Here is a 23,534-nt window from a genome sequence, read left to right on the forward strand (position 1 = left end):
GATATGAAAAAATAACTGTCATTATTAAAGGCTGTTTGAATAATGAAAATATGTAATTTCGTCAAATATGAAACCTTTGGTAATGTTTGCCCCAGATAATACTGTGTTGAGTATTTGATCAAACAGTGAGTTTGAGTCTCCAATAAACATTTATTTTGTTTTTGAGATTTTTCTAAACTGCTTTTTACCATGGTAAGTGAGGTGCCTTCTGCTGTTAGTGGTCCTGGTCACAAAGCAGCTGCTGTTTCCGTAAAGAACTGTGTAATGCTCCACAGACTACCTGCAGTCACTGACACAACCACACCACATCCGTGTTGGATCACAACTACAAAGGAATAACTGACACAACAAAAAAAGTTAATATACAAAACCAACAAACTCTGATAGTCTTAAAGCTTCATGCTTTTATTAGCAGTCTCTGTACATGTTGCATATTAGCCCTGTGATCAACTATGTAGGGAAAGACTAAAAGCAGCAGTAGCAAATAAATAGGAATCTTGATCTTATGATGATAGAAATGGTAAGGATGTAAATACTTGTTTAAAAATGAAAATGGTTATTCCTTTCTATGCCTAGAGGTTCTGATGCCTGTGTTTGCCTTATCAGCTTGCCCAACAGAAGGTGGAAAAAGTCTTGGGAAAAATTACTGAAAGTAAAAATAAACTGGCCTATGAAAAGGGAAAACTCCAGGTATGAGATTTATTTTCTGATTTTTCTTGTCTGAATTTTAAAAATACCAATTATCAAATTAAATATTGCTAGATTTTTGAGAATACCTAGCTCTGTCATTTACTAAGTCTATAGTCTCTGAACATCCTTAAGTTTGTGAGCTCATTAATAGCCAGGTGACTTCTATTTACATACTGTAGTTGCTGAAACCTAAAATTGTGAAGCCAAAACCCATTCTGTGACTATTTGAAACTTTATTATAATCATTTTATGCATGGTCATTCACTGAGAATGTAGAAAGCGTATACCTCTTTTTGCTGAATTTTTATAACACATTTCTAAAAAGAAACAAATCTGGAAACAGACTCAGAGGCAATTGAGTAAATGTGATGATACTATTCTTTTGCTGCCTGTGGGTTTTGTCCCTATGGTACCCCAGAGCAGGAAGCCTGCAACTAATATAGGTAAGCCTGACTTAAACTAACTCCAATGGAAACACTGAAATCCAAATCAGTGGTGCTAAGTCTTAGCTACACATTAGAATCACTAGGCAGTTTTTAAAATTCCTCATGCTGGGAAGTGTATGATATCTGCCATTTACTTTGAAATGCAGCATAGAAGAAATAGGTTGATGGATGGATAGAGGAAATGATAAATGGATAGATATGTGATAAGCAAATAAAAGAATATTAATGGTAGAATTTGGATGGGATGGTTGGTGTATGCATGTTCACAGTAAAATTCTTTTCATTTTTCTGTATATTTAAAACATTTTATAAAATGTTGGGGGAGGCTGTGCGTGGTGGTTCATACCTGATCCCAACACTTTGGGAGGCTGAGGCAGGAGAATGGCTTGAGGCCAGGAGTTTGAGACCAGCCTGGGCAATATAGCAAGACCCTGTCTCTACAAAAAATTAAATAAATAAAAATTAGGCAAGCGTGATGGCAAGCGCCTGTAATCCTAGCTACTTGGGAGGCTCAGGTGGGAGCCCCAGGTGGGAGGATCACTTGAGCCCAGGAGTTGGAGGCTATGGTGAGTTATGATCATGCCATTGCATTCCTGCCTGGGTGATAGGGTGAGACCCTGTCTCTAGAAAAAAATGTAGGGGGAAAATTCCCATGACTAGAAAGGCATCCCAGAGCAATTTAATCAAAATCTCAGGGGATAGTTCCTCGACTGAAGTGCTTTGTGTGTGTGTGTGTGTGTGTGTGTGTGTGTGTGTGTGTGTGTGTGTGTGATGTCTCACTCTGTCATCCAGGCTGGAGTGCAATGGTGCAATATCTGAGCTTGCTGCAGCCTCCTCCTTCCGGGCTCAAATGTTCCTCCCACCTCAGTCACCCAAGTAGCTGAGATTCAGGTGTGCAGCACCATACCCAGCTAAGTTTTTTCATATTTTTGGTTTTTCCATGGAGATAGGGTTTCTCCATGTAGCCCAGGCTGGTCTCGAACTCCTGAGCTCAAGCAGTCTGCCTGCCTTGGCCACCCAAAGTGCTGGGATTACAAGAGACTTCGGTACTTTTTAAAGCTCCTCATATGATTCCAATGTTGCAACCATAGTTGAGGCCCACTAGACTAAATAGTATGAAGTGAAGCCCAGTTAGGCTTGGCAACTGTTCTAGTCTTGTTTTCTGTTGCTATAACAGAATATCTGAGACTGGGCAATTTGTAAATTAAAGAAGTTTATTTGTCTCATGATTCTGGAGGCTGGGAAGTCCAGGATCATACAACCTATCTGTGAACACCTCATGCTGCCTCATGTCATGGCAGAAAGCAGATGGGAGAGTGGGTGTTTGCAAAGAGACCAAACACAAGAGGCAGCCTCACTTTATAACAACCCAAGAGCAAGAACTTATTCACCCCTGTGAGACTGCGTTAACCCTTTATGAGAGCAGATCCCTCATTACCCAAATACCTCTTAAAGGTCCCACTACCTCTCAACATTTAATTACGTCAGCAATTAAATTGCATCATGAGTTTTGGCAGGGTCAAACCACATCCAAACCATAGCAGCAACTATGGAGCTGATTTGATAAGTAATCTCACTAGAAGCTTGCCAAACACATCAGCATTAACCTCATCCTCGTCTACTCAAAGGGTTTACCATAGGGTTAGCAGACAGGATGGGGCCCAGAAATAGCAGGCCATCTAAAAGGTAGTCGATAAGCGATGCTTGTGGAACAATACATTACTAGAACAATAAAAAGAACTACAATAAAAAGAATTACTAGAACACCTATTAATATTAATATTTTGCAGAGGTAGTGATGCATTTAAATATTATCTACATTTGTGTGACCATGGAAAGGTCTTAATTTTCTTGAGTTTCATCTTAATCATCTATAAAATGAGGAGAATAAGCACACCTCTCTTATCTACTTCTCATTGGGAAAAATAGGCTACATTACAGGCTGGGTATATACATCTTTACAGGCATAAAATAATTTTCCCCTTTCTGAAATGAATGATCTTATAAGAGTCTATGACCCATGACTTTAACCTTTTTTTAGTTTTTTCAAGAAAAATGAAATATATTATGAAATACATAAGACAAATCCCAGGCCCTCATGACAGACTTAAAGTCAAATTTTGACTGGGAATGAAATATATTTTATAATTTATGAATGGGTCTGATGTTATCTGTCTGACCTTTTAAACCTCAACTATGCAATCTTAGAAATTATCTAGATTCTGTGTAATCATAAAGGAAATACATGCCTGTTTGCTGTTCATATTCCTATAATAAGAGTTTAAGATTTTTGATAGTCTTTGAAGAAACACTTTTTGAACTATTGTGAACTATTGATTCATTGGTGCTTTTATGTCAGGTCTTGGGTTGCCACATTCCAAAGGCACTGACTTCATCAGCTCTAGGGAAAGTGCTCTTGGAGCACATAACTCTTACAAGACAATTTAAAGGAAGAGCTCTATACTAAACATAGTCAAAACAGTAGTCTGCTGTGTGTTCTCTCTCAACTGGATTAGAATGGATTAAAAATATACATACGAATTGTTGGTAAAAGACTACATTTTCAGAATCAACTTGTTAATGAATGATATAAATACTGGATTTTGTGTGTTAATGTAAACTATATTGGAAACTGCTGCCTCATGTTCAAACATGGTTTGAACTTCCTTTTCAGTGCTATACAGTATTCCATTATGTAAATATGCCACAATGTATTTATTCTTCTGTTGATGGATAATCGGCTAGTTCTTAATTGCTTGCAAACAATAACAATGATGATATGATGAATTTTTGTACCTGTCTCCTTATATACAGAAGATTCTCTCAGCTAAATATAATTCTTAGGAGTAGAATTACTGGGTTTTAGGATGTACATATCCTAAATTTTACTAGATTTTGTTATATTTCCCCTTACTAAAAGTAATTATGCCAGTTTTAAAATCAGTATTTTTTTTATTATACTTTAAGTTCTAGGGTACATGTGCACAACATGCAGGTTTGTTACATAGGTATACATGTGCCATGTTGGTTTGCTGCACCCATTAACTCATCATTTACATTAGGTATTTCTCCTAATGCCATCCCTCCCCCTGCTCCCCACCCCACGACAGGCCCCGGGTGTGATGTTCCCTGCCCTGTGTCCAGCTGTTCATGTTGTTCAATTCTCACCTATGAGTGAGAACATGGGGTGTTTGGTTTTCTGTCCTTGTGATAGTTTGCTGAGAATGATGGTTTCCAGCTGCATCCATGTCCCTGCAAAGGACATGAACTCACCATTTTTTATGGCTGCATAGTATTGAATGGTGTATATGTGCCACATTTTCTTAATCCAGTCTATCATCTATGAACATTTTGGGTTGGTTCCAAGTCTTTGCTATTGTGAATAGTGCCACAATAAACATACATGTGCATGTGTCTTTATAGCAGCATGATTTATAATCCTTTGGGTATACCCAGTAATGGGATGGCTGGGTCGAATGGTATTTCTCCTTCTAGATCCTTGAGGAATCACCACACTGTCTTCCACAATGGTTGAACTAGTTTACACTTCCACCAACAGTGTAAAAGTATTTCTGTTTCTCCACATCCTCTCCAGCATCTTCTATTTCCTGACTTTTTAATGGTCCGCATTCTAACTGGTGTGAGATGGTATCTCATTGTGGTTTTGATTTGCATTTCTCTGATGACCAGTGATGATGAGCATTTTTTTTAAATTAATTTATTATTATTATACTTTAGGTTTTAGGGTACATGTGCGCAACGTGCAGGTTAGTTACATATGTATACATGTGCCATGCTGGTGCACTGCACCCACTAACTCGTCATCTAGCATTAGGTATATCTCCCAATGTTATCCCTCCCCCTTCCCCCCACCCCACAACAGTCCCCAGAGTGTGATGATCCCCTTCCTGTGTCCATGTGTTCTCATTGTTCAATTCCCACCTGTGAGTGAGAATACGCGGTGTTTGGTTTTTTGTTCTTGCGATAGTTTACTGAGAATGATGATTTCCAATTTCATCCATGTCCCTACAAAGGACATGAACTCATCATTTTTTATGGCTACATAGTATTCCATGGTGTATATGTGCCACATTTTCTTAATCCAGTCTATCATTGTTGGACATTTGGGTTGGTTCCAAGTCTTTGCTATTGTGAATAATGCCGCAATAAACATACGTGTGCATGTGTCTTTATAGCAGCATGATTTATAGTCCTTTGGGTATATACCCAGTAATGGGATGGCTGGGTTGAATGGAATTTCTAGTTCTAGATCCCTGAGGAATCACCACACTGCCTTCCACAAGGGTTGAACTAGTTTACAGTCCCACCAACAGTGTAAAAGTGTTCCTATTTCTCCACATCCTCTCCAGCACCTGTTGTTTCCTGACTTTTTAATGATTGCCATTCTAACTGGTGTGAGATGGTATCTCATTGTGGTTTTGATTTGCATTTCTCTGATGGCCAGTGATGGTGAGCATTTTTTCATGTGTTTTTTGGCTGCATAAATGTCTTCTTTTGAGAAGTGTCTGTTCATGTCCTTCACCCACTTTTTGATGGGGTTGTTTGTTTTTTTCTTGTAAATTTGTTGGAGTTCCTTGTAGATTCTGGATATTAGCCCTTTGTCAGATGAGTAGGTTGCAAAAATTTTCTCCCATTTTGTAGGTTGCCTGTTCACTCTGACGGTAGTTTCTTTTGCTGTGCAGAAGCTCTTTAGTTTAATTAGATCCCATTTGTCAATTTTGGCTTTTGTTGCTGTTGCTTTTGGTATTTTAGACATGAAGTCCTTGCCCATGCCTATGTCCTGAATGGTAATGCCTAGGTTTTCTTCTAGGGTTTTTATGGTTTTAGGTCTAACGTTTAAGTCTTTAATCCATCTTGAATTGATTTTTGTATAAGGTGTAAGGAAGGGATCCAGTTTCAGCTTTCTACATATGGCTAGCCAGTTTTCCCAGCACCATTTATTAAATAGGGAATCCTTTCCCCATTTCTTGTTTTTGTCAGGTTTGTCAAAGATCAGATAGTTGTAGATATGTGGCATTATTTCTGACGGCTCTGTTCTGTTCCATTGATCTATATCTCTGTTTTGGTACTAGTACCATGCTGTTTTGGTTACTGTAGCCTTGTAGTATAGTTTGAAGTCAGGTAGTGTGATGCCTCCAGCTTTGTTCTTTTGGCTTAGGATTGACTTGGCAATGCAGGCTCTTTTTTGGTTCCATATGAACTTTGAAGTAGTTTTTTCCAATTCTGTGAAGAAAGTCGTTGGTAGCTTGATGGGGATGGCATTGAATCTGTAAATTACCTTGGGCAGTATGGCCATTTTCACGATATTGATTCTTCCTACCCATGAGCACGGAATGTTCTTCCATTTGTTTGTATCCTCTTTTATTTCCTTGAGCAGTGGTTTGTAGTTCTCCTTGAAGAGGTCCTTCACATCTCTTTAAGTTGGATTCCTAGGTATTTTATTCTCTTTGAAGCAATTGTGAATCGGAGTTCACTCATGATTTGGCTCTCTGTTTGTCTGTTGTTGGTGTATAAGAATGCTTGTGATTTTTGTACATTGATTTTGTATCCTGAGACTTCGCTGAAGTTGCTTATCAGCTTAAGGAGATTTTGGGCTGAGATGATGGGGTTTTCTAAATATACAATCATGTCATCTGCAAACAGGGACAATTTGACTTTCTCTTTTCCTAATTGAATACCCTTTATTTCCTTCTCCTGCCTAATTGCCCTGGCCAGAACTTCCAACACTATGTTGAATAGGAGTGGTGAGAGAGGGCATCCCTGTCTTGTGCCAGTTTTCAAAGGTAATGCTTCCAGTTTTTTCCCATTCAGTATGATATTGGCTGTGGGTTTGTCATAGATAGCTCTTATTATTTTGAGATACGTCCCATCAATACCTAATTTATTGAGAGTTTTTAGCGTGAAGGGCTGTTGAATTTTGTCAAAGGCCTTTTCTGCATCTATTGAGATAATCATGTGGTTTTTGTCTTTGGTTCTATTTATATGCTGGATTAAATTTATTGATTTGCGTATATTGAACCGGTCTTGCATCCCTGGGATGAAGCCCACTTGATCATGGTGGATAAGCTTTTTGATGTGCTGCTGGATTCAGTTTGCCAGTATTTTATTGAGGATTTTTGCAGATGATGAGCATTTTTTCATGTGTCTGTTGGCTGCATAAATGTCTTCTTTTGAAAAGTGTCTGTTCATATCCTTTGCCCACTTTTTGATGGGGTTGTTGTTTTCTTGTAAATTTGTTTAAGTTCTTTGTAGATTCAGGATATTAGCCCTTTGTCAGATGGGTAGATTGCAAAAATTTTCTCCCGTTCTGTAGGTTGCCTGTTCACTCTGATGGTAGTTTCTTTTGCTGTACAGAAGTTCTTTAGTTTAATTAGATCCCATTTGTCGATTTTGACTTTTGTTGTCATTGCTTTTGGTGTTTTAGTCATGAAGTCCTTGCCCAGGCCTGTGTCCTGAATGGTATTGCTTAGGTTTTCTTCTAGGGTTTTTATGGTTTTAGGTCTAACATTTAAGTCCTTAATCCATCTTGAATTAATTTTTGTATAAGGTATAAGGAAGGGATCCAGTTTCCGCTGTCTACATATGGCTAGCCAGTGTTCCCAGCACCATTTATTAAATAGGAAATCCTTTCCCCATTTCTTGTTTTTGTCAGGTTTGTCAAAGATCAGATGGTTGTAGATGTGTAGTGTTATTTCTGAGGCCTCTGTTCTGTTCCATTGGTCTATGTCTCTGTTTTGGTGCCAGTACCATGCTGTTTTGGTTACTGCAGCCTTGTAGTATAGTTTGAAGTCAGGTAGTGTGATGCCTGCAGCTTCGTTCTTTTGGCTTGGGATTGTCTTGGCAATGCGGGCTCCTTTTTGGTTCCATATGAACTTTAAAGTAGTTTTTTCCAGTTCTGTGAAGAAAGTCATTGGTAGCTTGATGGGGATGGCCTTGAATCTATAAATTACCTTGGGCAGTATGGCCATACGGCATTATGGAAGAATAAATGTTCTTCCATTTGTTTGTGTCTTCTTTTATTTTGTTGAGCAGTGGTTTGTAGTTCTGCTTGAAGAGGTCCTTCCCATCCCTTGTAAGTTGAATTCCTAGGTATTTTATTCTCTTTGAAGCAATTGTGAATGGGAGTTCACTCATGATTTGGCTGTTTGTTATTGGTGTATAGGAATGCTTGCAATTTTTGCACATTGATTTTGTATCCTGAGACTTTGCTGAAGTAGCGTATCAGCTTAAGGAGATTTTAGGCTGAGACGATGGGGTTTTCTAAATATACAGCCATGTCATCTGCAAACAGGGACAATTTGACTTCCTCTTTTCCTAATTGAATACCCTTTATTTCTTTCTCTTGCCTGATTGCCCTGGCTAGAACTTACAATACTATGTTGAATAGGAGTGGTGAGAGAGGGCATCCCTGTCTTGTGCCAGTTTTCAAAGGAAATGCTTCCAGTTTTTGCCCATTCAATATGATATTGGCTGTGAGTTTTTCATAAATAGCTCTTATTATTTTGAGATAACATTCCGTCAATACCTAGCTTATTGAGAGTTTTTAGAATGAAGGTTGTTGAATTTTGTCAAAGGCCTTTTCTGCATCTATTGAGATAATCGTGGTCTTTTCGTTGGTTCTGTTTATGTGATGGATTATGTTTATTGGTTTGTGTATGTTGAACGAGTCTTGCATCCCAGAGATGAAGCTGACTTGATTGTGGTGGATAAGCTTTTTGATGTGCTGCTGGATTTGGTTTGCCAGTATTTGATTGAGGATTTTCACATCAATGTTCATCAGGGATATTGGTCTAAAATTCTCTTTTTTTGTTACCAGGCTTTGGTATCACGATGATGCTGGCCTCATAGAATGAGTTAGGGAGGATTCCCTCTTTTTCTATTGATTGGGATAGTTTCAGAAGGAATGGTATCAGCTCCTCTTTGTACCTCTAGTAGAATTTGCCTGTGAATCCATCTGGTCCTGGACATTTTTTGGTTGGTAGGCTATTATTGCCTCAATTTGAGAGCCTGTTATTGGTCTATTTAGAGATTCAACTTCTTCCTGGTTTAGTCTTGGGAGAGTGTATGTGTCCAGGAATTTATCCATTTCTTCTAGACTTTCTGGTTTATTTGTGTAGAGGTGTTTATAGTATTCTCTGATGGTAGTTTGTATTTCTGTGGGATAGGTAGTGATATCCCCTTTATCATCTTTTTATTGTGTCTATTTGATTCTTCTCTCTTTTTTTCTTTATTAGTCTTGCTAGCAGTCTATCAATTTTGTTGATCTTTTCAAAAAACCATCTCCTGGATTCCTTGACTTTTTTGAAGGTTTTTTTGTGTCTCTATCTCCTTCAGTTCTGCTCTGATCTTAGTTATTGCTTGCCTGTTGCTGCTAGCTTTTGAATTTGTTTGCTCTTGCTTCTCTATTTCTTTTCATTGTGATGTTAGGGTGTTGATTTTAGATCTTTCCTGCTTTCTCTTGTGGGTATTTAGTGCTGTAAATTTCCCTCTACACACTGCTTTAAATGTGTCCCAGAGATTCTGGTACATTGTGTCTTTGTTCTCATTGGTTTCAAAGAACATCTTTATTTCTGCCTTAATTTTGTTATTTACCCAGTAGTCATTCAGCAGCACCAGGTTGTTCAGTTTCCATGTAGTTGTGCGGTTTTGAGTGAGTTTCTTAATGCCAAGTGCTAATTTGATTGTACTGTCATCTGAGAGACAGTTTGTGTGATTTCTGTTCTTTTACATTTGCTGAGGAGTGCTTTACTTCCAACTATATGGTCAACTTTGGAATAAGTGTGATGCTGAGAAGAATGTATATTCTGTTGATTTGGGATGGAGAGTTCTGTAGATGTCTATTAGGTCTGCGTGGTGCAAAGCTGAGTTCAAGTCCTGGATATCCTTGTTAACCTTCTGTCTCATTGATCTGTCGAACACTGACAGTAGGGTGTTAAAAGTCTCCCGCTATTATTGTGTGAGAGTCTAAGTCTCATTAAAGGTCTCTAAGAACTTCCTTTATGAATCTGGGTGCTCCTGTATTGGGTGCATATATATTTAGGATAGTTACCTCTTCTTGTTGAACTGATCCCTTTACCGTTATATAATGGCCTTCTTTGTCTCTTTTGATCTTTGTTGGTTTAAAGTCTGTTTTATCAGAGACTAGGATTGCAACCCCTGCTTTTTCTTGGTTTCCATTTGCTTGGTAGATCTTCCTCCATGCCTTTATTTTGAGTCTATGTGTGTCTCTCAATGTGAGATGGGTCTCCTGAATACAGCACACTGATGGGTCTTGACTCTTTAACCAATTTGCCAGTCTGTGTCTTTTAATTGGGGCATTTAGTCCATTTACATTTAAGGTTAATATTTTTATGTGTGAATTCGATCCTGTCATCATGATGTTAGCTGGTTATTTTGCCCATTAGTTGATGCATTTTCTTCATAGCATCAATGATCTTTGCAATTTGGCATGTTTTTGCAGTGGCTGGTACCGGTTGTTCCTTTCCATGTTTAGCGCTTCCTTCAGGAGCTCTTTTAGGGCAGGCCTGGTGGTGACAAAATATCTCAGCATTTGCGTGTTTGTAAAGGATTTTATTTCTCCTTCACTTATGAAGCTTAATTTAGCTGGATATGAAATTCTGGGTTGAAAATTCTTTTCTTTAAGAATGTTGAATATTGGCCCCCACTCTCTGGCTTGTAGAGTTTCTCTGAGAGATCTGCTGTTAGTCGGATGGGCTTTCCTTTGTGGGTAACCCGACTTTTCTCTCTGGCTGCCCTTAACATTTTTTCCTTCATTTCAACCTTGGTGAATCTGAGAATTATGTGTCTTGGGATTGCTCTTCTCGAGGAGTATCTTTGCGGTGTTCTCTGTATATCCTGAATTTGAATGTTGGCCTGTCTTGCTAGGTTGGGAAAGTTCTCCTGGATAATATCCTGAAGAGTGTTTTCCATCTTGGTTCCATTCTCCCTGTCACTTTCAGGTACACCAGTCAAATGTAGATTTGGTCTTTTCACAAGTCCCATATTTCTTGGAGGCTTTGTTGATTTCTTTTTACTCTTTTTTCTCTAAACTTCTTTTCTCGCTTTATTTCACTGATTTGATCTTCAATCACTGATACCCTTTCTTCCACTTGATCAAATTGGCTATTGAAGCTTGTGTGTGCATTACGTAGTTCTCGTGCCATGGTTTTCAGCTCCATCAGGTCATTTATGGTCTTCTCTACACTGTTTTTTCTAGTTAGCCATTCGTCTAATGTTTTTTCAAGGTTTTTAGCTTCCTTGCAATGAATGGGTTTGAACATCCTCCTTTGGCTCAGAGAAGTTTGTTATTACCGACCTTCTGAAGTCTACTTCTGTCAGGGTGTCAAAGTCATTCTTTGTCCAGCTTTGTTCCGTTGCTGGTGAGGAGCTGCGATCCTTTGGAAGAGAAGAGGCACTCTGGTTTTTAGAATTTTCAGCTTTTCTGCTCTGGTTTCTCCCCATCTTTGTGCTTTTATCTACCTTTGGTCTTTGATGTTGGTGACCTACAGATGGAGTTTTCATGTGGATGTCCTTTTTGTTGATGTTGATGCTATTCCTTTCTGTTTGTTAGTTTTCCTTCTAACAGTCAGGTCCCTCAGCTGCAGGTCTGTTGGAGTTTGTTGGAGGTCCACTCCAGACCCTGTTTGCCTGGGTATCACCAACGGAGGCTGCAGAACAGCAAATATTGCTGCCTGATCCTTCTTCTGGAAGTTTTGTCCTGGAGGGGCACCTGGCTGTATGAGGTGTCATTTGGCCCCTACTGGGAGGTGTCTCCCAGTTAGACTACATAGGGGTCAGGGACCCACTTGAGGAGGCAGTCTGTCTGTTCTCAGAGCTCAGACACTGTGCTGGGAGAACCACTGCTCTCTTCAGAGCTGTCAGACAGGGACATTTAAGTCTGCAGAAGTTTCTGCTGCCTTTTGTTCAGCTATGCCCTGCCCCCCAGAGGTGGAGTCTACAGAAGCAGCAGGTCTTGCTGAGTTGTGGTGGGCTCCGCCCAGTTCGAGCTTCCCTGACTGCTTTGTTTACCTACTCCAGCCTCAGCAATGGCGGACGCCCCTCCCCAAGCCAGGCTGCTGCCTCAGACTTCTGCCCTAGCAGTGAGCAAGGCTCCGTGGGCGTAGGACCCGCCGAGCCAGGCGCAGGATATAATCTCCTGGTGTGCTGTTTGCTAAGACTGTTGGAAAAGCGCAGTATTTGGGCAGGAGTGTCCTGTTTTTCCAGGTACCATCTGTTACGGCTTCCCTTGGCTAGGAAAGGGAAATCCCCTGACCCCTTGCGCTTCCCAGGTGAGGCGATGTCCTGCCCTGCTTTGGCTCACCCTCTGTGGGCTGCACCCACTGTCCAACCAGTCCCAATGAGATGAACCAGGTACCTCAGTGAAAATGCAGAAATCACCCGTCTTCTGTGTCGGGCACGCTGGGAGCTCCAGACCAAAGCTGTTCCTATTTGGTCATCTTGGAACGGAATAGCCTGAAATTTTAAATATTTAAGAGGGCATATTAAATAGGTGCATTAGAGTTACATGTGTTAACATGGATGAATCTCATAAAACAATACTATATACTGTTTAGGGATACATATAAAGTTATTTTTTAAAGAATGGGAATGATACATTCAGCAAAATAGTTAACTGTAGGATCAAAGGAGATTTGGTTGGGATAGGCTACACAGAAGCTTTCAATTTTAATGGTAATTTTTTTTTTAAGTTCAGTGGTGGATAGATGGGATGATGGCATATATATCTGAAAGATTTCCAGCACTTTTAAAATTGTTTTTAAACATATGTCAGTTTGAGTTCTTTGGCCTCACTCTAATCTACCATTGGCCCCATCACTTAACCACTAGGATTTCAACATTGTGTTAGCTGCCTGGCCCCTATAAGCAACTGCATTTGTGACCTTAATTTAGAAGTTAGGTAAGTGCTTGGTTTACTTTGTTTTTTACAGTTAATTTCTTGTTGAACTATAGCATATATACTGAAAAGTACACAGGGCACAGCCTGATGAATTTTTTATAAAGTAAATATAGCTATGTGATCAGCACTCAGATCAAGAAACAGAACATCCCCAACACCCAGTACCCTCTTCCAGTAACTGTCACCCACAAGGCTAATTAACCATCCTGATTTCTAACACCCCATTCAAATTTTAACAGTTGCTGAAAATGTCCAGTAGCTACTGAAAGAGATGTTTGCACTCTACAGATAGGAAACAAGTTATTGAGACATGGAACAGTTGATTTAAATAAAATTTTGGATGAAAATTTTCCTGATTTAGGGGTAGGTTCGGTAACGTTGATTGTTGTGTGTGAATGGTTTGGGGATAAGAGGAAGCAAATATGGAAAAACGCATAATTTGGAGATTTACGAGTATATATTAAATGATTTTGTCCTCCAAAATGATAATTTTCTTTGAAAAGAGACTTGTGAGTATCATCTTTGTGAATTAGTTTTAAAATATAATTCAACATATAAGAATTCCATTTATTCAACTTTTGTAATATTGTGTCAGTGAAACACAAGACTCTATGCCTGTTCTCCGCCCCACTCCATTCTTCTGGTCTGATATGTCTGCTTCTTGCACATTGACAGTTCTAATTATACACATTCAAAAGGGTTTTGAATGCCAGGTACCACAATTCAAATATATTAGCCACAAATTTTTGAATTATATTAGCCACAAAATCTCACTGTTATATTCATGAGTCATGTCCATTTGAAGGCCTATAAGCACTAGAAACCAAATGAGTTATCTCAGTACATTTAAATGACTACAGAGTCTAAATCATTTTTTGCATGATTAAACTTTGGATTGCTTTTTGCAAGTTTTAAGGAGTCTCTGTAATTTTTTTTTTTTTTTTTTACAACTCATGACCTTTTTTCCCCCTTCTGGCGTATATAAATATGTGTAAATATATATGTTTAAATGTCTTTATTTTTTAAAATTTTTTTGTATTTTTGTTTTTCCTCTAGATAAAAGTTAAACAGCTAGAAGAACAAGTACAATCTTTTACTGACACCGGCTTACAGAATGATCATCTACGCAAGATGAATAAGTCTCTACAGACTAAATATGCTCAGGTGTGATTAATATCTACAAAAGCGGATTGCTGCTATATTTCTTTTTTGAGAAATTGTTTGATGTCTTTTTCCCCACTTTACCATACAATCCCAGAAAGATCAATATGCTGTCACTTGACTCAATTTAACAAACTTTTTTTCAAGCACCTAGTACATACAAGGTTCTGCTAAGCCTCAGAAATTGTAAAGATACCTGAAGCAGGATTGAGACATTCAACTTGCTTATTATAGTTAGGAAATGTACTCCATAAACTTTATTAGAGAATACAAAGTTATGCTTTTCAGAAAAATAGTGTATTACTGAACATTCATAGGGAGCATTATTATGAGTAGAAGCAGTGAGAAATGCTTTCATAAAGGCAGTGCTTTTTAAACTTGAGCCTTACAAATTTTGGCAGTTGTGAGGAACAAGTATCTTTGTTTTTTGAATTAAAGGCAAACTCAGAACTCAGTGCCAAGAGGGTACACCTGCAGCCGGCAGATGCTCACCTGAAAGAAGTATTGGTAATGAAAGTGCTTACTTGTCAGCATGGTGGCTCTTGAAGCTAAAAACCTTTCGTAGGTCACATAATATTTTAACAAATGAATAGAAAAAGTTAAGCAAGATAACAAAAACATTTAGTGAAGAACATACCCCAGGAAGGTGTTACCAGAAGAAAGTGACTCATTTCAATTATTTACAAATTTAGCATGCATATTATTAGGTTATTTTTAAATCATTAACTCTTAAAGCATATGTAACTTCTGCGTCTATGATATTTGTGTATCTATACCCCTGGTAACCAAGGAACTAAAATATGTTTTCAAATGGAATACTCATAGAGTTCTAACCACTTGACTCTGCTGATGAGTGATGAGGTCACAGAGTTGTTAAAGGAGGCCTCATTAGATGCGCTCTCTGACAGGGGCTCTCTGACAGGGGCTGTCTGACAGGGGCTCTCTGACAGGGGCTCTCTGACAGGGAAGTTGGCATAAGGTCTGTTTCTTTGCTGGGTCATATTTTACATTGTGATCTCTTCACTCTGAAAGCAGAGAAACACATTCTCAATATATTTTCCATTACGGCTCCTTCTAGAACACTGTGTTGTTTCTCCTGGTAAAGGGGCTATTCCTTGAAAAATAACTCTAGGTTTAGCTGATTTTATTGTTTTTATTAATAATTGACAATGCCTCTAAGAAAAAGGAAATCTCCAGAGCGGCCTGCATCTTCAAAATCCCCCGAAATCTCTAGGTCCCACGTAAACAGTATAAAGGAAAGAACGTCATCAGTTGGTTTGCCTAGTGTTATTCCAAACTCTACACGCCGTGTGAGCTTTGCACCTAACCTGCCTTCTATGAAAACATCTCAGGATATTGGAGACTCTAGGATCTCTCTAAAGACTCTGTTGAATGCTATTAAAACCATGGAGGGAAGACTGGAAGGCAAAATAGAGATTCTAGCCTCAAGACCTTTAATAAATGATGAATCACCAAATTTTCTTAAACGGGACTCGGTAAGTGAAGACCACAAGTTAAATCTTAAGGAAGTTTTAAATTTATACAAGAATGAAGTATTAATCCAGAAAGATAATGCTTGAAGATATGAGTAACAAGGAAATAAGGTTCTTCACAAATAGAAAAAAGACTAATATAGATTGAAACCATTATCCTAGCCATCACATAATTAGTTTTAGACATAGAACATTTGGCGTAACAGTAATGACTGCGTTTTTTATATAATTTTGATTTTTTTAAAAATTCAAAATTTCTACCTAATCTTAACATTTGAGCTAAAATGCTTGGATAAAGCCTCATTTTCAAATAGAAAATTAATTCAAGAAACCCCAAGAAATTTAACATTGGAAAATATTTTCTTGAGAAAACTTATTAGAGCATTCATCTTTATCTGATATTTAGAAATAGAAAATACTATAGCTTATCTTCTAGAGTGGGCTACTATTACCAGAAGGAGGGCTGTGAGTGTGAGTTGTCCAGGTCCTTGGCGTTTTGAACAAAGAATTGAACAAATCGTGCAAAGTGACGAAGGAAGCAGCGAAAGCAGGGATTTATTAAAATGATGAAAGAACTCCATAGGGTGTGGAGTTTTCTGGGTTTTAAGGTTAAAAAGTTTTCTGGGTTTTAAGTACTCCTTTTGAGGTCCCTATGGCTACCTCTTATCTGGATGAAGGATTTGGCCTGTGGCTAATTAAAGGCTGAGGTGAATTGATGCTCTATGCTGATGAAGGGATGGCCCATGCTTGGCCTGTGGCCAATCCAAGGCACTCTCCCTTTCCGTCTGAGACATGGTGGAAGCGGGAGGAGTGTAGGGAGAGTAGCAGCCTTTGATCCTTTGCTACTTGCTGGGGAGATGGGGTTTTTCCTTTTGGTGTAGCTTTTGTAAGTTGGTGTTAATTGGACTTAGGTTCCTTGTCCCAAGACCCAGGTGTTTTCCTTTTGATCCAGCTTTGGGAAGTCAGCAAAAATTGGCCTCACTTTCCCTGTCTCCAGACCTTGGTGTTTTTCTTTTGATCCAGCTTTGGGAAGTCAGCAGAAATTGGCCTCACTTTCCCTGTCCCCAGACCTTGGTGTTTTTCCTTGATCCAGCTTTAGGAAATCAGCATGAATTGGCCTTAAGTTCCCTGCCTCTAGACCCTATTCTCCTGCCTCACTACTATTTAGATGTCTTCTGTAAACATCTAGTGGCATTTTTGCATTTATATGTGTGTGTATATACATACTGATATATACATACACTTAAAAAACTGGTAGAATTTTAAAAATGATATTCTTGTATACTTTTCTAGAACAAAATTCAGTAGATTATCAGGACCTGTAAGTTGCCATCTTTTGCACTTTTCTGGGATCCTTTTCTGTAGAAAAAGTTAAGTATTTTAAATGTTGCAGGTTCAAGTTTAAGGATGTTTTATAATGTTGAGGTAGATGTGGGGAAAAGACATCCTCCTTTGTTACTGTTGGGATTATGAAACAGTACAACTTCCTATGGAGGGCAATTTAGCAATATTTATCACAAGTTTGACCCTACAATTGTCCTTCTAGGACTTTTTCCTACCGATATACTGGCTTGTACACATGACATGTATACAAGGTCACTTACTGAAGTATTGTTAGCTAATAGCAACAGAGGAAGCAACCAAAATCTCATCAGTAAGAGACTGGCTAAGTAATAGTTTGTATCCATAGTTTTGCAATACTGCTTCAAGATATATGTATATTATTAGGTTTAAACAATAAAAGTTCAGAAGAGTATATGTAATATTTTACTATTTGGATGTAAAAAGGGTGGGGAGATAAAGAATATATACGAATGTATTCACTTGTATAAGCATAGACTGTCTAAAATGACCCATAATAAACTGGCAACATTATTTTTGAGGAGGGAGACTGGGCGGCTGGGATGTTTTTCACTTAATCTTTTTGTACTTTAAAAATAATGTGAATGTACTACCTATCCAAAATAGTTTTATGAACGTTTTCTTTTCAACAAAACTGAAAGCAGAGAAAGGATAGTCTTTTCAACAAATGGTGCTGGGATAATTGGATATCCATATGCAAAAACAAAATATCTTTGCTCCGTACCTCACAAAATGTATAAAAATTAAAATAGATCATAGATCTAAATGTAAACCCTATAACCGTAAAACTTTTAGAAGAAAACATAGGAAGAAATCTTTATGATCTTGGATTACACAAAGATTTCTTAGATTTGATATCAAAAGCATGATCCATAAAGGGACAAAAATGATAAATTGGAGTTTATCAAAATTGACAACTTATGCTCTTCAGAAACATTAAGGGAATGAAGAGACAAGCTACAGACTGGGAGGAATTATTTGCAAATCACATATCTGATTAAGGCCTTGTTTCCAGAAGGTACTAGAAATAATTTTTAAAATTTAAATAGAAGAAAACCTAAGAAAAAGAATAGGCAAAAATTTAAACAGATAATTTCTTCAGCAAAGTTATGTGGCTGGTAAATAAGTGCTTGAAATAGATTAAGCATCAGTCATTAGGGAGATGCAAATAAAATCACAGTGAGATACTACCACACACCTGTTAGTACAAACACTTTAGAAAATAGTTTGGGAATTTCTTTAAAGTGAAACATACTACCACCATATGACCCAGTCAGTGCACCACTAAGTGTTCACCAAAGACAAATGAAAGTATGTCTCCACAGAGACTTGTACACAGCTGTTCACAACAGCTGTATTTGTAATAACTTAAAACTGGAAACAACTTAAGTGTCCACCAGGTGAATGGATAACTAAATTGTGATGTCCCTACAATAGAATACTAAGCAACAGAAAGAACTATTGATACATGCAGCAGATTGAATAACTCTCAAAATAATTACACTGAGCGAAAGAAGTTATTCAAAAAAGAGTGCATACGATACAATTCCATATAAAATTCTAGAAAATACAAACTCATATATTGTGACAGAAAACAGATCAGTGGTTGCCTGTGAGAATCAGTAGGAGTGTGGGAATAGAGAGAGACAGAAGGGGGAGATTACAGAGGAGCATAAGGAAGCTTTTGGAGATGATGGAAATGTTCAATATCTTAATTATTGTTTCAAAGTCTTATACATGTCAAAACTTATCAAAATGTACACTTTAAGTATATGTAGCTTATTGTATGTCAGTTATACCTCAGAAAAACTGTTAAAAAAGAAGAATCATATATTACCTATTCAAAAATGTATTAAATGTTTAAAATAACTTTTTTTTTTTTTTTTTTTGAGACAGAGAGTCTCACCGTGTCACCAGGCTGGAGTACAGTGGTGCGATCTCGGCTCGGCTCACTGCAACCTCTGCCTCCTGGGTTCAAGCGATTCTCGTGCCTCAGCCTCCCAAGTGGCTGGGATTACAGGCGCCCACCACCAGGCCCAGCTAATTTATTTTTCATTTTTATTTTTATTTTATTTTTTTGTATTTTTAGTAGAGACGGTGTTTCACCACGTTGGCTAGGATGGTCTCCATCTCCTGACCTCGTGATCCACCCGCCTTGGCCTCAAAGTGCTGGGATTACAGGGGTGAGCCACCACGCCCAGCCTAAAGTAACATTCTTGACAGAACTGTAGAAATAGAGAACAAATTACTGTACATCAGTGTAGTATGGGAAAGACAAGAACAAATTAGTGGTTGCCAGAGGACAGGATGAGTTTTTGGAGGGAAGAGCGAATACAGAGACAGCACAAGGGAATTCTTTTCTGGTAATGGAAGTTTTGTGTCTTGACTGGCAGTGGCAGTCATGTGAATATGTAAATAGGATCAAATTGCATGGAACTGTGTGCATGCACATATACACATGCATACACACATAGATGAATGAAGGTTGAAAAAATGGCAAAAATGGAATAAACTATATAATCTAGTTAGTCAAGTTAACAATAATGTATGCATGTCAATTTCCTGGTTTTGATGTTGAACTACAGAGATATGAGATGTCAGCAAAAGAAGCAGGATGAAGGGGCCGGGCATGGTTGCTCACGCCTGTAATCCTGTCACTTTGGGAGGCCGAGGCGGGCAGATCACCTGAGGTTAGGAGTTCGAGACCAGCCTGACAAACATGGTGAAACCCCTTCTCTACTAACTACAAAAATTAGCTTGGCGTGAAGGTGCACACCTGTAATCCCAGCTACTTGGGAGGCTGAGGCAGGAGAATCGCTTGATCCCAGGAAGCAGAGGTTGCAGTGAGCCCAGATCATGCCATTGCACTCCAGCCTGGATGACAGAGCTAAATTCAGTCTCAAAAAAAAAAAAAAAAAAAATCAGGGTGAAGGGTATGTCGGACTCTGCACTATTTTTGCAACATCCTGTGAGCCTAAAATTATGAAGTAAAAAGTTTAAAAAGAGTAATATTTAAAATAGTATGATTATCTGAACTGATGGTGTGGCTCTACCAAAACTGTTTCAAGGATATGAGGTTCTAATACTGTACTTCTAATTAGGATTCATTCTGCTGTAACACTGTTTTCTTGACCTATTTAGTATTTATACATCTTTGCTTTTATAATATTAGTTTGTGCATTTTTTTAATATTTTCAAAAGGAAGCTAGTCTCATAATAATTTCTCTCCCATTTTACATCTCAGCTTCATAGATAGTCTTATTCTCCCTATTCTTGTGTTTTCATGGAGATTAATGTATTAGATTTGTCTATGTTTATTCACACAGATATTTTTGTTGTAGTTTCCTTTAAAGGAATAAGCAGCTAGTAAAGATGGGTTTTATTTATGGTAGTGAATAAATATATTTAAACATTTAAAATTTGGTTTCTAAATTTCTATGTCTTATTCTAATCACTGATTTGTAATGTTATTTATTGTTTCTTTTTTCCTACTTAGGTGAAATCTATTCTTGAAAGAAGTAAAGAGGAGCTGTCCCGAACAGTGAAGTGTCGTAATGCGGCCCTGAAAGAGAGTCAGAAGTTGAAAGAAGACCTCGAGGCTGTGGAGGACAGGGAAAACAAGAAGGCAAGGAATCAGTCCCTTCTGACCGTCTGTCACTGAGAAGAAGCACTTATGAAATCTTTCATGGCCATATGTTTCGCTTTCTTGCTTCCATTAGTAAGAATAAGGATTGATCAGGGGAGGATTTCTTTTTCTAGAGAAAAGATAATTTTAGAATAGTTTAAAATTTTTCTCTTAAAAATACATTATATATATATAACTTCCAATTTTTTTTTTTAACTTTCTGTCTTAAATACTCAAAAGAGAAAGTTCTAATTTTTTCTGTTGAAACACATCTGATCTTGGTAATAATAACCTTTATAGTTTTATGCTTGATTAATGTGGTGTAAGATTTCTGTGATGCTTTCTCCTTAACAGTGTGTGTATGCTTAGTGGGAATAGAGGTCACATCCCAAACTTCTGTTTGTCAGCAAGTGCTAGATTTTGTCTCTCTGAGGAGGGCTGTGAGTTACCTCATTCTTCAGCAGCTTCCACTTTCTCTTACAGTCTTTTTTTCTCAGATAATTCTAATGCATTTCAGATGTATTATTCTCATCTGACCCCATCAGAAGACAGCTGAGAGGCCAGCCTGGCACCACCTCTGGAAGCAGGTTGTGCTGAGTCAGGCCTCTCTGGTTAATGTGTATGCTGTAACATGACCACAGTTGGGAAGCTGCAGAGTTCACCATAGGATCTCGGGGTCAGCTTTTCTTTTTCTCAACAATAACTTAAGAAACCATCTAGAAATAAAATATACTTTAATTATTCCCGCTAACATCCTACTGTGTCTGCTTGTCTGCTTTCCATGCTCTTTCCTGGGAGTAATGAGATCCACAAGCAGAAGAGTAACCAGAAAGGATCAAATGTCTTTGTGTTGTTTCATTTTCTGTTAGGTGGGAAACTTTCAGCGACAACTGGCAGAAGCTAAAGAAGACAACTGCAAAGTCACAATTATGTTGGAGAATGTGCTGGCTTCTCACAGTAAGATGCAAGGTGCTCTGGAGAAAGTACAAATAGAGCTTGGGCGGAGGGATTCAGAGATTGCAGGCCTCAAGAAAGAAAGGTACCTGTGGTTTTTTTTTTCCTGTCATTGGTATTGCTGCATTGTACTAAGGAGCAGTGTCAAGTCGATAAATGAAGTCACTTTATGTAGCTTCCTTTACAAAAAAAAAATTGTAAAATGATATGTTTAAAGAATTCCTAAGTTCGAGAAAATTTAGAATTAGAAATAAATATTATTTCCAAAAATTCAAAATGCCCTTATTGTGTAGTGATGTGAAGGAATTTCTAGACTATATCTCCTAGAAATTCATTAGCTGTACTGTTGTTTTACCCTTGCTTTCTGCACCGTGTAAACCTAATTCTTTCCTTGCTTCTAAAGAATAGTAATTGTCAAGATAATTGAAACTAAGTACATACTTTAGTTTGAATTAATTATCCATTTATTACTATCCTGTTTCAAGATTAATAATTATTTTAGGTGAATCATTCTGAGAACCACTTCTAGCCATGTTTTATAAGTAAATTCCTTCATAGAATGTTTCAAAAATTAAATAAAATTTCCTTTTAGGTTAAAGAATAAATGGTCTGAGTTTAATAGGGCATATTGCCTCTATGTTATGAGAGAACAAGTGAGTTTTCTTTTTTCTTTTTTTACATTACATATTGTTTATCTTTTTTACATAGTATGAAAGTATATTGCCTTTGCATTTTTAAAAGGTCAAGGGAATGGTATTAAAAATACTATTCACAATAAATTTATAAGTGGCTGTTATATGTAGATGCAAAAATCCCAACAGCAATTCAATCTTTGTAAAGGCAATGTATTTTTTTACTAGTGATATTTACTAGTGATATATAAGTATGATGCTATTTGAGCTTCTTAGAAGAAAAGTGTTCTGTAACTCCCAAATGGTATCATTCCTACATAATTCTTTTCTGTAGTCACTCTTTTTGTGCTTTTCATTTTTAGGGATCTCAATCAACAGAGGGTGCAGAAGCTGGAAGCTGAAGTGGACCAGTGGCAGGCCAGGATGCTTGTCATGGAGGACCAGCACAACAGTGAGGTTGGGGCCAGGCTTTAAAAAATGATAACATAGATATTTTTAGTTTTATTGGGATATTACTGTTTTTGGGGAAATGAAGTGAAACTATCAGGTAAATGTTTCTTTCAGTCAAGTCTGAGTTTTGGACAGTGACATATCTACAAATGGGAAATTGACCTGTCTTACAATGAGTCACTTATTGGCAAACCAGTACCACAATAATGACTAATCTCTTTGTCTTATATGGTCTTATATGGTCTACATTTTTATTCATTTATTAACACACAAAAAATTTCAGAAGTTAATAGGCTTAGAAAATATAGTCTGTCAGAAACAGCTGGAGTGATCCCACTATTAATAAGGAGTCATCTACACATACATGTGCTCACAGGTATATATGTAGTTACACGCATACATATCTGTATGCACATATATAAAATACACATGGATATTTCATAAAGTTTTTTTTCTGTAAGAATCTATAAGGAACAGTGGACAGGTTTTTTTCTTCAAGGGAGTGAGACCAGAAGGTCATAGGACCAGGAAGGGGAATTTAGTTTAAAATTTAAAAAATTAGGATAAATTAAGCTGGGTCTGTTTTCCAAAGCTCTCTGGTGACCAGTGGAGCATGCCCTTCTCATTGCCTTCTAAGTGTTTCCTGAGCAATGTCTCTAATGAGTTCTCATTCATATATATATATATATATTCCAGGCACCTGGAATCTTTGCTTCTGGTTCCAACTAATTATTGTTTCAGTGGCACTTGATGATAGAATGTGAGGAGTGATTACACAGTGTT

At 37.8% G+C, this 23,534-nt stretch overlaps 2 protein-coding genes across 19 annotated transcripts in view; one reads left to right on the forward strand and one right to left on the reverse strand.

Annotated features, from left to right (window-relative positions):
• The window catches only part of CCDC150 (coiled-coil domain containing 150), a 94,298-nt gene that overhangs the window by 59,038 nt on the left and 11,726 nt on the right, over positions 1 to 23,534 (forward strand). For 10 of the 17 annotated variants that reach the window (XM_054477072.2, XM_054477079.2, XM_054477071.2 and 7 more), the window contains 5 exons: positions 607 to 690; positions 14,131 to 14,238; positions 20,587 to 20,715; positions 21,585 to 21,754; positions 22,664 to 22,757. In XM_054477072.2, the coding sequence (XP_054333047.1) occupies positions 607 to 690; positions 14,131 to 14,238; positions 20,587 to 20,715; positions 21,585 to 21,754; positions 22,664 to 22,757 (585 nt within the window). Of the gene's footprint in view, positions 1 to 606; positions 691 to 14,130; positions 14,239 to 14,297; positions 15,732 to 20,586; positions 20,716 to 21,584; positions 21,755 to 22,663; positions 22,758 to 23,534 lie in introns of those variants that run through there. The other 7 variants (XM_063647770.1, XM_063647769.1, XM_063647772.1 and 4 more) reach the window with 2 other exon arrangements.
• Positions 131 to 15,018, reverse strand: LOC129031164 (uncharacterized). 2 transcript variants are annotated; one of them, XM_054477091.1, is made up of 3 exons: positions 14,728 to 15,018; positions 12,532 to 12,629; positions 131 to 339 (listed from the first exon to the last, which is right to left on the reverse strand). In XM_054477091.1, the coding sequence occupies exons 1-3, from the start codon at positions 14,854 to 14,856 to the stop codon at positions 228 to 230; spliced, it is 339 nt and encodes a 112-aa protein (XP_054333066.1). In that variant the 5' UTR covers positions 14,857 to 15,018; the 3' UTR covers positions 131 to 227. The 2 variants fall into 2 exon arrangements, 1 of the variants encoding a protein (XP_054333066.1); XR_008500972.1 differs by having other exon boundaries at positions 134 to 339; positions 14,873 to 15,015.

Source organism: Pongo pygmaeus, chromosome 11 (assembly GCF_028885625.2).
Source record: "Pongo pygmaeus isolate AG05252 chromosome 11, NHGRI_mPonPyg2-v2.0_pri, whole genome shotgun sequence".
Lineage (NCBI taxonomy): Eukaryota > Metazoa > Chordata > Mammalia > Primates > Hominidae > Pongo > Pongo pygmaeus.

Coding starts and splice junctions, on each gene's coding strand:
- LOC129031164 (XM_054477091.1), bottom strand. CDS start 14,856: ATGTTTTTGTTATCTTGCTTAACTTTTTCTATTCATTTGTTAAAATAT. Junction 12,630..14,727: donor ATTACCAATACTTCTTTCAG/GTGAGCATCTGC, acceptor TTAAAATTTCAG/GCTATTCCGTTCCAAGATGA. Junction 340..12,531: donor ATTTCTGCATTTTCACTGAG/GTACCTGGTTCA, acceptor TTGTTGTGTCAG/TTATTCCTTTGTAGTTGTGA.